The following is a 15,910-nucleotide window of genomic DNA, read 5'->3' on the forward strand; positions in this document are numbered from 1 at the left end:
TAGTCTTTTTTTAGAGAAGTTTCCATGGTCTGCTGTGTAGAATGTTTCCTCTTCGGTGGTTGTGTGGAATATTCTGTAGAAAATTTTTAAGTCCATTTGATGTGTGGTACCATTTAATTTTGATGGTTTTGCTTGTTTTTATCCAGATGACTCTCTATTGGAGGAAGTAGGGTATCGATGTCACTTGCTATTAATACGTTGATGTAAATCTGAGGCTTTAAATCCAGTAGGAGTTATCTGGATGAAGCTACATGCACCAGAGTTCACTGCATATATGTTTAGTATAGTAATGTCTGCTTGAACTGTTCCTTTTAACAGAATGAAGTATTCTTCTTGTCTCTTCACTTAGCTTTAATACAGAGTCTATTTCATCAACTATTAGGATAGTAATGCCTGCTTACTTTCTGGTCCTGTTTGATTGGAGTCCATTGTTTGCCCCTAAGTCAGTGCCTGTCTTTAAAGCTAGGAAGTGTTTTGAAGAAAATAGATGGATTCTATCACTTTATACATATGCCTAGCCTGTGTCCTATTACTGGAGACGTGAGACTACTGATATATAAGGTTATTATTTAAATGTGTGTATTGGTTGTAGCTTTGTGTATGTGCACACATGTTATTGTCATGTTTTCAATGGTGCTTTGTGCTTCAGCAATTATGGCTTGACATTTCTTTTCATACTCTCCTGGCTAGTTTCATTCCTCTCTTCAACACAAAATATAGTTCCCTATATTTTCTTCAATCTTTGGTCTGTTAGATATAGTTTTAAGAACGTTCATAGGTCGCGAAAAAAATATTCTTTTTCCTTCAACTATGGTGGAGTTTTGCTGCATATCTGAGTCTGGACTGCCATGCATGGGTTTTAGGACTCAGGATTACAGTGTTCAAAGCTTTCCTTGTTTTTAGAGAAATCGGCTGTTATTCTGCTGGATTCTTCCAATTCTCCTTTATATGAGGCCTATGGTTTGCTTGCAGCTTTCAGTACACTTTCTTTGTTCTGTGTAATTAGTGTTTTATCTGTTACATACCAGGGGATTTTTCTCTTTTGGATTCATCTATTGGGTGTTCCATGTGCTTTTTATCCCAACAGATGCAGAAAAAGACTAACAAAATCCAATAGAACTTCAGAATAAAAATTCTAAAGAAAGTAGGATCGGAGGAAAAATATCGAGGTAAGCAGTTGTGTGTGTGTGTGTGTGTGTGTGTGTGTGTGTGTGTGTGTGTCTTCCATTCTCAAATCCAGATAGCTCCTGAGCGAGTGCACACATGTGACCCACTGGGAGCCAAACTGATGTAGTTAAAAACTCACCTTTATAAACATCACCCTAAAAATTGGAGGCAACACCCCTGAGATCAGAATAAGACATGGATGTCACTATCCCACTCCTCTTCAGTATTGTGCTAAAAGTACTCTGGAATCATATGGCAAAAGCAGAAAATTATAGGGCTACAAAAGGGGAAAGAAGGCAGACAACCCCTATCTTAATGACATGACATTATATGTTAGAGATACAAATAGAATCCTCAAGAAAATTTTAGGAATCATAAACTCTGACAGGATTCAGGACCAACTTGCACAAATAAACAACTTTTCTCTCTACCTAGATCACCAACAAATTATACATAGGAAGGAATCGTGGACACGCCACCTTCACAATAGCTTCAAAGAAAATAAAAATGTCTAGGCATAATCATAACCAAGGATGTGAAGGACCTCCACAGTGAAAACTTTAAACCTCTGAAGAAAGATGGAGAAAGACACTGGAAAATGGAGACACGGTCCATGCTATGGGTTTGTAGAACTTATGTTGTAGAAATGACCATTTTACCAAAAGCTATTTAAAATATTTAATGAGATGTGACTCAAAAATCCCCATCTGATTCTTTACAGAAATAAAGAGAACTATTCTAAAATTTGTATGGAATCAGAAAATACCTAAGATAGGGGTAAAAAAATTTTGAACAAAAAGAACAATGCAGAAGGATGACAATTCCAGGCCTTAAGATATATTACAGAGCCATAGTAATCAAAACAATGTGGTACTGGCACAAAAACAGACATGTAGACCAACGGGACAAGATGGAAGGGTCGAATATGATTAAATGTAACTTCAGCCATTTGATATTTGAGAAGCAGGACCAAAAAAACATATACTAAAGAAAAGAAATATCTTGAAGAAATATTTCTAAAAAGAACCTGGCTGTCCACACACAGAAAAATGAAGTTAAACCTGTGTCTCTCACCATGCAATAAACCAAAGTCAAAATCAAAGGCTTAACTGTGAAATCGGAAACTGCTAGAACACGGGTTGCCTACATGGTAGAGGTGTAAGAAAGACTTTCTGAATAGACTCAGTTCATCCAACAACTCAGTCCAACAGTTGACAAATGGAACTGAAAACTGCAATACTCCCGTACATCTGAAAGCACAATCAATCTGGTGAAGAGGTCGCCTGCAGGATAGGAGAGAATAGTTTGCCAGCCGCACAACTGTCAAGGACGGTTAACATCCAGAATACGTAAAGAACTCAAAAGAAAAAAAAATCATCAACTATTCAAAAACTGGGCCTGGGATCTAAACAGAGAACCCTCGACTGTAGGGGGAAAAGGACAACACATACCTCAAAAATGTCTACTGTCCCTCAAATCAAAACAACTTTTAGATTCCACTCAACCTAGTTAGAATAGAAAAGATGATCAAAAGAACCAACAACAAATGCTGTACAGGATGTTGGGGGTGGGGAACCCTCATTCGCCATTGGTGGGATTACCAACTGGAGCAGCCACTATGAAAATCAGTGTAGAGAATTCTCAAAGCCTTAAAGGAAAAAACCGACCATAGGAGCCAGCCATACCCCTGCTTGCCACATGCCCAGGGGATTTGACATTCTACTCCACCAATACTGCTCAGCTGTGTTCTTGTTCTAATTCACAATAACCAGGAAATAGCGACGAAGTAAATGCTCTTCGATTGATGAGTGGATAATAAAAATCCAGTACATATACACCATGAAATTCTCTTTAGCTGCTAAAAAAAAAATAGAATAATGAAACTTTCAGGTAAATGGATGGAGCAAGAAAAGATCATATTGAGCAAGCGAACCTGGATCCAGAAGGCAAAAGTCACATGTTCTCTCTCATCTGAGATTTCCTAGCTCCAAATCTTCAGGTATGAGCACAGATTCTGGAGTGACTGCACAGAACAAGAGAGTGAAGCAGGACCATTGCCGGGTTGGGCCAGGGTAATAGAGAAGGGACTATTGGTATACTCATGATCTGAAATGGGGAATGGGTATTTGGTCACATCGTGGAGGAGGAGGGAACAGGAGAGAATCCTTTCAGATACACCCACACCCTCTCCACAGTGATAAATTTCCTCTAGGCAGGCCCTAATTCCTTATGGCCCATTCAATTATGAATTCAGTGACAGATGATTTCCTTGGAGAGATTAGGTCCATCATGATCCAATCATCTCTGAGGACCAGCTACCTTGTGAGATAAGCTCTCAAACACGGGAACCTTTGAGAAACAGTTCAGACCCAAAGCTAGACATAAGGTTACAAGGTCTTTCCAAAGGACAGAGCCTTTGACCTTCGGACCTAAAACTGCAGAGAGCAGACTGGCTCTGTCACCTGCATCTCCTGCAGAGAGTATAGCTTCAAGAGCAGAGACACAAGCCTGAAGGAACATCAGTGCCCCAACATCCAACCCTAAAATTGCCCACTTCATAAGAGAACAGGCAAGCATGTCCTGTGAGGAACAGAGAGCACACATTTTAGGTTTTCTGGGATATTTTCTCCCTGGCCCAGCTTGAAGTTTTTGTGTCTGTAGCGTGTGAACAGTCATACGCATAACATAAAAGAGTAAGTGTGGCTCTGTTCCATAACTGGACATTAAAATCTGAACTTCATCTAATTTTATACCTCACCATTGTTCTCCTTTTCTTAGCTGTTTCTAACACTTAAAAAATGTAAAAGCCATTCTTAGCTTGCAGACTTTGCATACACAGGAAGTGTCTGAATTTGGCCGGTGGTTAATTTCTGACTCCTGACTTAATATGGCGCAGACAGAACTGCTCTTCCATGCCTATTGATTTCCTAATTGCTCTTCAGATCTTCCAGAGAAGAGAGCAGCAGGCCCACCCCTAATAGAACTATAGAAGTTGCAAATAACGCTGAAAAGACCTGGGAAATAGTGCCATCCATCATACATCACAGCTTCTCGTGGGACCGTTGCACACTACCCATTCGCTCCTCTGTAGAGGGGAGATCAGGAGAAAAACACACCTGCACGATTAATGTCACTGCAAAGTCCCCAGTGTGCGAGCATCTCTTCAAAATCAAAGTCCATGTGTTTTTCTGAGAATAAGCACAGAAATTCCAGAGAAGCCCGTGTACCGTTCTGCAAGTAGGCAGTGGGTGCTGGCAGGATGACTGATGAGTACAGTGTCTACAGAGACATTAGAAATTCAGCAATGTTTATCAAAATTACAGTGTTTTGATTGAGTGAACCCACTGATAGCAAATTTTCTCTCCTTCTCTATGTCTGCCCGTCTCTGTCTCTGTCCATCGCTGTCTCTGTCTGTCTCGATCTTCTCTGTCTCTCAGTCTATCTCTCAGTATGGCTGTCACTCAGGCTGTCTGTCTGTCTGTCTGTCTCTCAGACTGTTTCACAGGCTGTCTCTCTGTCTCTCTCTGTCTCTGTCTCTGTGTCTGTATCATCTGTCTCTCTCTCTCTCGTGTGTGTGTGTGTGTGTGTGTGTGTGTGTGTGTGTGTGTGTGTGTGTAATTTATATGTGGAAGAAGAATGGCATATACATCTATCAACAGGGCATGGGCATTCCGTGATAACATGTAAGAGAAAAGCCTAACTAGCAAAGGGTAACCACATAACTTCTGGGGCATTCACACTGTGGAGTGCAGCACAACTGTACACGTGAAGGTACATGTGTGAACGCACACAGCTGGTTCTCAGTGTTGTGGTTCACGGAGTCACTGGAGACACTGAATTAGCAAACACTGACCCATCGCTCCCCCGAGACATTCATTTCCCACAAGCTCTGCTCTCATTCTTATGCACTAATCAATATATAATTTGTTTTCTACATGTTTCTGTTTAAAGACACTTTATTTGGTATACATTATGAGCTTACACAAGACATGTGTTTTCTCCCTAAGGCATATCTTACCAGACAGTATTTCAAGTGTGTGCTCAAAGGCCATTTAAACAGAAAAAAAAAATTCAACCCAAATGCACAAAAATGAGAAAGACAGTACTGTGTTGACTTTGAAAAGGATTCTCACTCACGGCACAGGCTCATATTAAGAAGATATCACCTTATTTGCTCCCACTTGGAAATACAAGTGTCAGATGATGTAAAGGGTTCTCGAGAATCCAGGACAAGACCAAGGTTAGCAGGCACCATTGCTTTGGGTCAAACTCAGGTAAAACCTTGTAATGATGAAATGAATATAGGAGAGGAGGCTGCTCACCTCATAGACCAAGAAGAAACAGGAAGTGAGAGAAGGGCTATGGTCATCAGGATCTGACCAACTTCCTCCTGAAGTCTGCACCACCTCCCAGTCACATTTTGACCTCATTAACCGGATACTCCACTGATGGGGCTAGAACCCAAGACCAAAAATTTTAAAAATTTGACCTGGCAATTGAGCCTTTAGAACACACCCTTTGGGGATCATTTTAGAACTACACCATAACGGTAGACAAACCCGCAAGAGGGGAATAGATAAATAGTGGTCTACAGCATGTGTGCACACACATACACACACTCCATTACTCCATACGGAATCACATTTATAAGCTACAACATCAGATCAAAACTTCAAAAGTAAAGCAGGGCAGCCCACATCGTGTGAAGTGCATGAGACAAAAAGAAGATCTTTGTGAAGCGTTGTGTAACAAAGGCTCGGTGGTGGCCAGACCTTTGCGACAGTCTCCCTGCAATTCTTTTTATGAATGTATGTTTTTCAGTGAGTCGACATCGAGTTTTTAAAATTCTCTGTGATGTCTTATTTTCAGTTTGGGTAAACAGTAAAAAATGTATACTCCTTAAAATATGTATACTCAGCGAGAAGATAAAAAGAGGAACATGTGAAAACCTCTAAAGATGGGGATGAAGAAAAACGGGTTAATAACAAACAGGATTCTCTGCATTTGAGAGTTGTATGGTGTGGGTATCCAAATGGGTCAGCCATTAAAACTACTTGTCACAAAAACTTGATGGCCAAATCCACATAAAGGTAAACAGAGAGAACTGACCCCAAAGAGTGATTCTCTGATCCTCACACACATGTGTAACATATGCACAGGCCCATGCACAGACATCATGCTTCTGCATACACATAAGAACATATACAGTAATAAATACATAAAAATATTTCTCAAAGCAGAGTTGTATGGTGAGAAGAGGTCTTAGTACAAGTCATAGTAAGAGAGAAAGACATAGCAGGACTTGGTGGTATACCCCTATAAACCCAGCCTTTGAGAGGCTGAGACAGGAGGATCACAAGTTTGAAGTCAGACTGAGATACATAGATGATGTATGTATGAGACCACGATGAGGGTGGTCATACATAGGCGGTCAATGCTACAGGCGGAATTATTGATATTGGTTAGAGAACACTAAAAAGAATTGGTGCTACTTACTCACAGGTCTAAAACAAAAACTCATTAATGTTTTCTAAGAACCCTTTGGAGAATTCCAAAAGAAATATGAGAATCCCCAGTGAAATCATTGTAATTATATAAAATTAGATGTTTGGAGTCATAGCTGATAAAATCTAGTCAACAGTCAAGGTTGAATATCTACAAAATATCTGTGTCCCTTCAGATTCTATATATTGAATCCATACCTGGGATCCCCAATGTGATATTTGAAAAAGTAATTTGTGAAGTAATTAGGTGATAAGGGTAGATTCCACAGGAAAGAGATGAATGTCCTTATTAGAAGAAACACCAAGCGATTTACTCTCTTCACCCTACCCCATCCCCTCTGACCCCAGTCATGTGAGGCTCTAGCCCTCACTGGAAACCAAACTAACTATAAGAAATCAATTTCTTTTGCTCAGGCTGTGTGATTGTTCTCTATTGGTTGAAGCCAACTGACGAAGGTCCTCAGCTTTGGTTATGCTGTGCCATCTGACAGGATTGAATGATACTTGAACCTTATGTTCACGGGAGAAAGTGAAACAGTTTTACTGCCATATCCAGAAAAGGACTCAATGTAGAACCAAGCTTTCACACGGTGTGTGGATGAGGACTGAGGATGACTGCCTTGCTCACCCAGGTTGAGGCCAGACACAGACCTCCAAGCTCCCATTCTTCATCTCATAAGTAATTAGCAGAATTATTTGTGCTCATAATAATACTCTCAGGACAGATTGCCTGGGGGATCTTCAGGTGATTAAATTGTCAATGTCTTCTCCTTTTCCCAGGACTCTGAACTGTGTCCTACTCTGAAGCTAAAAAAGCATTGAAACCTCATATGAGCAGGGGGTGCAGAACCCCCTCATCCAATACCACAAACAATGAGCTCTGACTATGAAAATGCATGATTCCCAGTCATTCCCCATAATGGCACCTACTCTCCCCACACCCTGGACTTTCTAGCCTTGTGGTGCTTAAGCCTGCAAAAATGAAAGTTCCTCCCATCACTCTGAAAGTTATGTCACCAATTGCAGTAGACTATCATGTCAGATCTCCTTACACATGGTAATGGTTTGGACATGCTTTGCCCATCCCTGAATACATGCCTTACCCTACTGCCCAAACCACTCTCCAACATCACCCAACATTCCAGCCCAGCTCTCCCAGACCCTTATGAGAATCAGGTAGAGGTGGAAGCAGGCTGAAGTGTGGCTTGGGTCTCTTAGCTGGAAGGGAACAGAACCTGCACTGGAAGAAATCCGGCAAAACAAAACAAAAGTGCCTATTAAGCCAAACATCCACAATTAAATCTATGTGATTATTGCCTTGACCAAAGCTAGCTTGATTTACAGCCACAAATTCTCTACCCACTAAGACGCCCACCCTTGCTTCATCTCCCTCACATACTGAGCACACAAGCTACACAGAATTCCTACAGAAGGTTTTCCCAACTTTGGAGCCAGGCCAATTAGGAACGTGACTTTCTAACCAGTCCAAAATACGAATAAAATAATGACTATGATTTCCTAAAGGTAGGGGACTTAGCTGACAGTGGAGTTCAGTGGGAGAACATACATTTGGTTAGCATGTCCAAGACTCTAGGGGCTGTTTTCTTCACCAAAAAGACCATAATAGTTTACCATCACCTACACTATGAACCTTTCGCCGGGTTCCCGAAAGGTTGTTTGCTCAGAAATTAATAACAAAAAGCTGAAGGAAGAGGAGGCAAAATAGGTGGGAAGAGTGGAAACGGGAAGGGGCTACAAAAGAGGATGGGTGTGTATCACTTTTATTTTACCATAGTAAAAATAAACAGAAACACTTCAGACAAACTTCAATGTGTCGTAAATGTACTGAGGTAAGTGTACTGAGGAGAGCTGGTCTATCACGACCAAATGCAAGCAACTTTAACTATTCATAACCAATTTCGAACAAGTTTTAAAGTCATCCTTGTTATATAGATTTCATTCTTTGCTTGGAATATAAAAGAAATGTTCTGTAGTGTTCTAGTAACATATCTATTTATGTGTACATGTGTTTCAGGATAGCATCACACATGTATGTGTATGATGTATGTATGCAATGTATATAGATCTTATTCGCTGCCCCCTTATTCTCCACCTACCCATGTCTGTTAATTCTCTTCTTCTCAGTACTCTGCCTTTCCCCTCCTTATCTTAAAAAAAATTCTATGGCAAGATTTTGGAGGGCCTTTCAAAATAAATGTTGAATTAAAGTAAGTGTGAGACTAGAGAGATGGTCTAGCAGCTGGAGCTATGGCTGCTCTTCCAGGAGACTCAGGTTTGGTTCCCAGCACCCACGTTGGGGGCTCACTACCATCTATAAGTGCAGGCCCAGGCAATCCAGTGCCTTTTCTGGTCTCTGTGGGCAACAGATACATGGCACATAGACACACATGAAAAGAAAATTACTACACACATAAAATTAACCAATTGGTAAACTATTTTAAAGTAAGTATGAAGGGTTCTTGGAAGTCTTTGCCTCACTAGGCCCCAGCAAGACCTCACTTGTCTCTGAAGCTTTGCACAAGGGCCTACCTTGAGAAAGCCCCATACTTGTACCAACTTTACCCAGTCTTGGAGGGGAGCCATAGTTTCTCTGGTCACCTGCTTCATCAACATGAGGAGGACACAAATGTGCGCGGATTTATTCACTTATGTATTCCTTTTCCATCCAAGTATGCAATGACCCCCCCACTCCCTCATTTCCTCCTTCGTGTGTCCTTTGCAATGTACCATCATGCACATGGCAGAAGCTCCATGGAAATGGGCTGATTGATTATTGGGGAAGGCAGCAGAGATCAGGAGACAACCCAAAACGCAAAGGAGGAAAGTCTCCTCTCTGCCATTAATGCTTTGAGACCCTCCATAGTCCATCATGCTCTCACAAAAGGGAGACTTTAGGGGCTGGGGATTTAGCTCAGTGGTAGAGCGCTTACCTAGGAAGCGCAAGGCCCTGGGTTCGGTCCCCAGCTCCGAAAAAAAGAACCAAAAAAAAAAAAAAAAAAGGGAGACTTTATTTGAGCCCTGTCACACTTCTGAAAGATGGCCAAGGGCAGTAATTACAGCCCCAGTTATAATATAATCATAGTGATTAAGGTTTAACAGTTCAAAACAATATCGTAAAACTAATGTGTAGCAGAGCCGGGACAGAACCTCGTCTTCTAACTATGAAGTCTGGGAGTCCAGGTGTGGAAATGCAACTGTCTGAGATTTTTACTATGAACCCAGCTCATACCACTTAGGAAAACAGAGTGCGAGCACAGTGTGTGTCAGGGCTACAGGTGAAATACTACTACCTGTGTCTACTAGCTTAGACATTTGTATTCATTCATTCAATCCATCTATATATCATCTATCATCTAAATCTATATATTATCTATTTCTATTTATCATATATATCTATCACCTATAACTTATCCATCTACCCACCTATCCATCTATCTGCCTGCCTATCTATCTATCTATCTATCTATCTATCTATCTATCTATCTTCAGAATCTCTATTTATCTTCAGCTCTGTCTTCAGAAGCTGTCATCAAACTCCCTATGTAACCAAAGATAAGCCTGATCCCCCTGCCTCCACCTCCCAAGTACTATGATCACAGGCACAAGTCATCGCATTCAATTTCTAATTGGATTTGATGAATAATCTCACCTCCATATTCGTGATCTTTGAGAGGTGAGATCTTACTATGGGGTCCATACAGAACAATTAAGTCCCATCTCCAAGGTCCTTCTAGAAGATGACAGGTACAGAGAAACAACCAGGCTATGGTCCGAGGATTTCAACAGGCACCACAGAGTAGAGAGGCAGACATCAGGGTTTCATCTAGTCTTTAGAAGGAGGGCTCCTGGAACCCTGGTCTGAACCCGATGGCCCTGCAGAGTGCTACACATGCTAGAAATGCCTTTGGCTTCTATCTTGTCTCCAGAAAGCTATGGCTTACAGTGACCCCACACTCACAGAAGCCCTTGCCATTTTTCCTCATTGGTTCACTGGTATTCTCCTTCAAGAATCAGCTAGGTATCATCCTATTCAGAAAACCTGAAACTATCAGGGGCAACCGGAAACACCTTTCCCCTACCCGGGCATGTCTGTAGAAGCAGAAACACGAGTGTGCAAAGCTAGACAGATTACCACTAGAACTTCCCCACTCTGTTGGAGGGGGGAGCATCTAGAGCCTTACAGCACTTAAGGATGTGTGCAAACTGTATCACGGAGAAGCATGGGAGAGCTAGGGGGCAGAACCAGGAAAAAGCACCTTCTTTGGTTTTGTTTTGTTTTCCCAGGCAAGTCTCTGCCATGGACCACTGCATGATGAGTCATTTCATTTCTTTGAGTGGGGATAATGTCTCTCTCTGCCTTACAGAAAGGCTGAGGATGAATCAATGGAAGTGCATAACCTCCTTAGAGCACTGTGGGGGGAGTCGGGGAAATGCTGGCTACTGATACTATTGTGCTGGTCCCACAGTAACAGTGTTCTGGATCAGAACTCAGAATTAATGCCAAAGGTCAGAGGCAGCCTTGAGACACATTAGGGACAGGAGTGAAAAAAAAATTAAAGTAGCAATGTCAGGCCTGTCCAGTTGTGACATGTCATGGCATATGTACTGAGACACACATAATTCCCATCCTTATTTTCACTTCAGTAATGAGAAAAGTCTACATGAGACTGACATTCCACTCTCAACACCCCCCCCCTCCTGGATGTCAGGCCATGCCGAACTTTTCATACCTCAGAGAAAGTGCGTCCATGCAGCCTAAGCACAGGAACCAAACGCAAGCTTCACCTTTTACAGGAATTATGTAATACATAAAAATGGGCTGTTTACTTGCTAGTGATTGGCAACTTTGACTGGCAGCTACTTATGCCTTTCGATAATCATAGGCAACAAAATCTGGACCCCGATTTCCTAAATAGGTGTTTCCGAAGCGCGTGACTCGCGGGGAGATGATGAAATGAGAAGGCCGGCGGTGCTAAGCAGTCACGTTGCGTTAGAAGATCTCTCAAGCCAACTGGACTCTGGCATATAAGCAATTACTGGAAATGTCTTTAAGACAATCAGCTGTAAAAACGTGTCTCACTGTTGATGCTGCTCTTGGACCTCAGTGGGAGACGTCCTGCTCTAAAGTTTCAAGGAGGAGGAATAAAAGCTCCAATCGCAAAGTCTTAGTAATAAGTATAAGGAAGGGGATTTTAGGAAGCTGAAAACACTAAAGCAGGACGTGGAAATGTGTAGAGGGCTTGAAGACACAAGCGTTTCTCCTCCATCCTAACGTGGGCTGTCACGTATCCTCGAAGGGCAGAAAGTAGGGTTAGGAGGGTACACACAAGGAGCCTGGGGAAAATGGAGGAACATGTTCCCTCTGTTCTCAGAAGCCACCCCTTGTCCTAGCATTAAGGGGCAGATATGGAGGTGCTTCTCAGTCCAGGACTCTGGTTACCAATGTGCTCTAGCATCTGGAATTGAGGAGTGTAGAAGAAGCACCTGAGTGACATCCCATGAGAAGCCGTGAGTTTACCGTTGTTCTTCTCCTCATTTTGTAGCCCTATGGCCATGAGCAGAGACTCTCCAAGTGCAAAGTCTAGCTATATGAAGCTTGATATACCACAAGTCATCCACCATTGCGTGGGTTTAAGGATGACACAAACGCGAGAAGAGAAGAAAGCTTCCTCTTAGAAAACAGGGGAGCCTTCAGGCTTGTCCTAAGTGCAGGTTGCTATGGGCAAAAGCTGGAAGAAGGCCAGTTAAAGGCAAAGCATCCCCTACTACCCTTAAGGGTGCACATCTGCCATGCTCTGCTTGGTCCTAAACTGGCAGCGAGGCTAAAGATTGGTGTTGCTGATGACGGTCAAAAGCAGTCCACTTGGCTGCCTCTTCTTGTGGAGTTAATGAGTCGCTTCTTGGACCAGATTCAGAATAAGCATACGCCACCATCTAAGTATGAGTTACAGCAGATTGTTCTCCTTGACTGGGAAAAATATAGATTGGGAGTCCGTTTACGTATGGGTTGGCTGTTTACCACTGTGTACTCATTCTCTTGGTTTGTTAGTGTGAGTCTGTCCAAAGCAAAGCTACTCCAAACACTTACAGCAGAGCCCCAGATGTGAGCTGAAGCGGTTTCTGAACTAGACCTAGGATACCAGAATGCCTGGAAGTGGCATATGTGAAATACATTACGCAAAGTGTAACAAACTCGCCAACTATCTATGCTCCTAAATGGGATTAGCCTGGTGCTTTTTCTGTTTGTGATTTACTCTCCTACTGTGGGTAGGAAATTATGGAAAATGACAGGAGAAATAATAAATCATTGGTAGGGAAAACTTTCCAAAACCCAGGGTACATGACAAGAAGGTTTTCAAGTGGGTATTAAATAAAGAATGGTCCCTTGTTCTAAAATCCAAACATCTCTCCTTACATGAGCTGGCTCCAAGGTTATTTATTGGCCAGAACAGACCCCATGACAGACAAACAGTGGAACTGCTTGAAGAGGCAAAGTCTACCCCCTCCAATCCACAGAGCCAGCCTGAGGCCCATTTCTGCTCATTTTCTAGAACTTAGAGGCCAAGAAGCTCAAAGTGCAATACCTGTATATATATATGTGTGTGTGTGTGTGTGTGTGTGTGTGTGTGTGTGTGTGTGTGTATATGCATATATGTATATGCATATATATATGTGCATATGTATATATGTGCATATGTATATATGTGCATGTGCATGTGCGCATGTGCGCATGTGCGCATGTGCGCATGTGTGCATGTATATACGTGTATATGTACATGCGTGTATATGTACATGTGTGTATACGTACATGCGTGTATACCTACATGCGTGTATACCTACATGCGTGTATACCTACATGCGTGTATACCTACATGCGTGTATACCTACATGCGTGTATACCTACATGCGTGTATACGTACATACGTATATACGTACATACGTATATATGTGTATATGTATGTATGTGTATATGTATATATATGTATATATATATGTGTGTATATATATATGTGTGTATATATATGTAATAAAAAATATATCCAAATAGTTCTTTATCCAGTAGGCCTGAAGTTCAGCACCTCTTGACTTTTAGAATAAAGAACTAATAACCCTCAAGGAAGGATGCAGGCACCACTACTGAGTTATTTTCAAAACAGGAAAAACAAAAACAAAACAAACAAACCAGTTCTAGCTCATCAGAAGGAGGTATGATTTCCATGTAGGTACAGGATTCTGAGGTCCCACAAAAGCTGAGTAGGGCTAACTCATTATAGCTTAGCCTGCAATTTTGATACGCATGGAGCTAAGACATCTTCCTCCCTCTTGCCTCCCTCCTCCATCTGATAAACCCCACTCACATCCCAGACCCAGCAAATGCTGGCCCCTCAGCAACGAGCTTCCATGGCTGAGATCTTTTCGTGGGATTCCCCTACCATTTGCCCTTGTGGTTCTTCGCAAACACTGTTAATAAACGGACTGTGATCAGAGCTATTCCTTATACGTTGTCCCTCACTGATCTCCGATGTTCTTGCCAGCAAGTCTGCCTCACTTACTTGATTCTTCCACAGGCAACACCACCACTAAGTCTAGTATTTACCGTTTTGTGAAACAGTCGCAGAAACCAGAGAGGGAAATATAATTATTACTGTTCCACAGAGGCAGCACGAGATCAATCACTCATGCCAGATGCTAAAGAGCTAACTGAGGCCGGGGATCAGCAGTTTGCAAACTTTCCAGGCCATTTGTTTTTCCCTTATACAAGTTCACGATGCTCTCTTGCCCCAACAGTGACAGTAACCTCAGTGTCCAGGCCAGTCTGCCAACAATCAGATCATACTTCAATGCTAAGTGGCGTATGTGACATTAGTATGAGGGGACAGTCCAAGGGCTCTCTGCCTTCAGGCACACAGTTTTTTCACCCCTCATTTTCTTCCCAGAAAATCCCCCAAGTCCATGTTCTTCAATTATGTCTCCAATGATCACGTATGTAAAACAAGGACCAAGGCCTACAAAGTGATGGCACACGGTACCAGTACTATTCCACAACCTCTCGGAACCCAAAGTTTAATTGTTTATGTTCAATGCTAGCATACGGGACCCTCCACATCTAGAGGAGGAGGATTTCCCTCACACAGCAGCCTCTGCTAAGAGAAAAGCCTGGCTGGAATGAACCCAGCGCTCTGACATTTTACCTCAAAGCAACTTCCCACCTGTCATGGTCTTCTCTATAGTAAACGCACCCTCAGGCCGAGGGGGTCACTGATCAAATAGCCTGAGTATGTTTCTTTGCAAAAGACATGTATGGTCCTCATTATAAATTAACAAGCTGGCATTCTATTCTACGCAGCAGAGAAAATCAAATGTGTGACGAACAAAGCATTTGGTATTTCTGACAGTTTTGCCCTTTCGGTCTTCTCTTCCCACGCTTTGTCTTTGGTGGCTCTTGTCTTCTGTCACCCACGTTGGCTCTGTCCCAGCAACTCTGCACCTTTTGGTCTCTGAAGAGCTCCAGCAAAACATCACCAGGAGCCTGAGATATTGGCAGGTTCCGGTAGAAAAGAAAAGGCCAGCCAACAAACAGGACTCCTCCCCGTCCAGAACATGACCCTGGACAGGAGCATAATCTCTACTCTCTGAGCTTTGGTACTCATCTGGACACAGCTCCAATTCATACACATGCAAAATTCATAGCAAATCACCCATGCCATGGTATGGTACCAAATACTCACGTTTTCTGCTCGGAGCCTCTTGGCAGGACACCCACCATCCCTGGGGTGAAGCATGTAATATAGCCGGACTTTGCTGGCATGCTTTCGACTCTGGGGAGGGAAAAACACAAGGAGATGCTGTAAAAAGAGTAGCCACTTGTGAGGAGTACTTGGAAATGCAGACAATGGCCACAAATGCAAGTTATTTTCGGTAGAAAACACTGTTTTGTGCTCCTGCAAATTCCACAGAAGTCAGTTTCAGGTAGATTAATTATGGTAAGTCCCCAAGCCAGTACCATTTCAGGATAAATAAAAACAATGACCGAGAGTGTAGGAATCAGCTCGTTTTAGACCATGTATTCAGTTGTCCTCAAAAGTAAGACAAATAAGCAAATGAATTCATGTAGGGGTCAACTGTCATGTAGGGGTCAACTGTCATGTAGGGGTCAACTGTCATGTAGGGGGTCAACTGTCATGTAAGGGTCATCTGTAAAAGAGAGTGCTGGAATC

The 15,910-nt window shown here is 42.3% G+C and overlaps 2 protein-coding genes across 4 annotated transcripts in view; one reads left to right on the top strand and one right to left on the bottom strand.

Annotated features, from left to right (window-relative positions):
* Erich1 (glutamate-rich 1) overlaps positions 1 to 15,910 on the top strand; it is a gene marked incomplete at its 5' end in the record, with an annotated part of 52,793,804 nt that overhangs the window by 45,396,031 nt on the left and 7,381,863 nt on the right.
* Zmat4 (zinc finger, matrin type 4) overlaps positions 1 to 15,910 on the bottom strand; it is a 430,441-nt gene that overhangs the window by 241,192 nt on the left and 173,339 nt on the right. For all 4 annotated transcript variants that reach the window (XM_087589121.1, XM_087589122.1, XM_087589120.1 and 1 more), the window contains 1 exon segment: positions 15,422 to 15,511. In XM_087589121.1, coding sequence (XP_087445247.1) covers positions 15,422 to 15,511 — 90 coding nt within the window.

This window comes from Rattus norvegicus, chromosome 16 (assembly GCF_021556685.1).
Source record: "Rattus norvegicus strain SHRSP/BbbUtx chromosome 16, alternate assembly SHRSP_T2T, whole genome shotgun sequence".
NCBI classification, from domain to species: domain Eukaryota; kingdom Metazoa; phylum Chordata; class Mammalia; order Rodentia; family Muridae; genus Rattus; species Rattus norvegicus.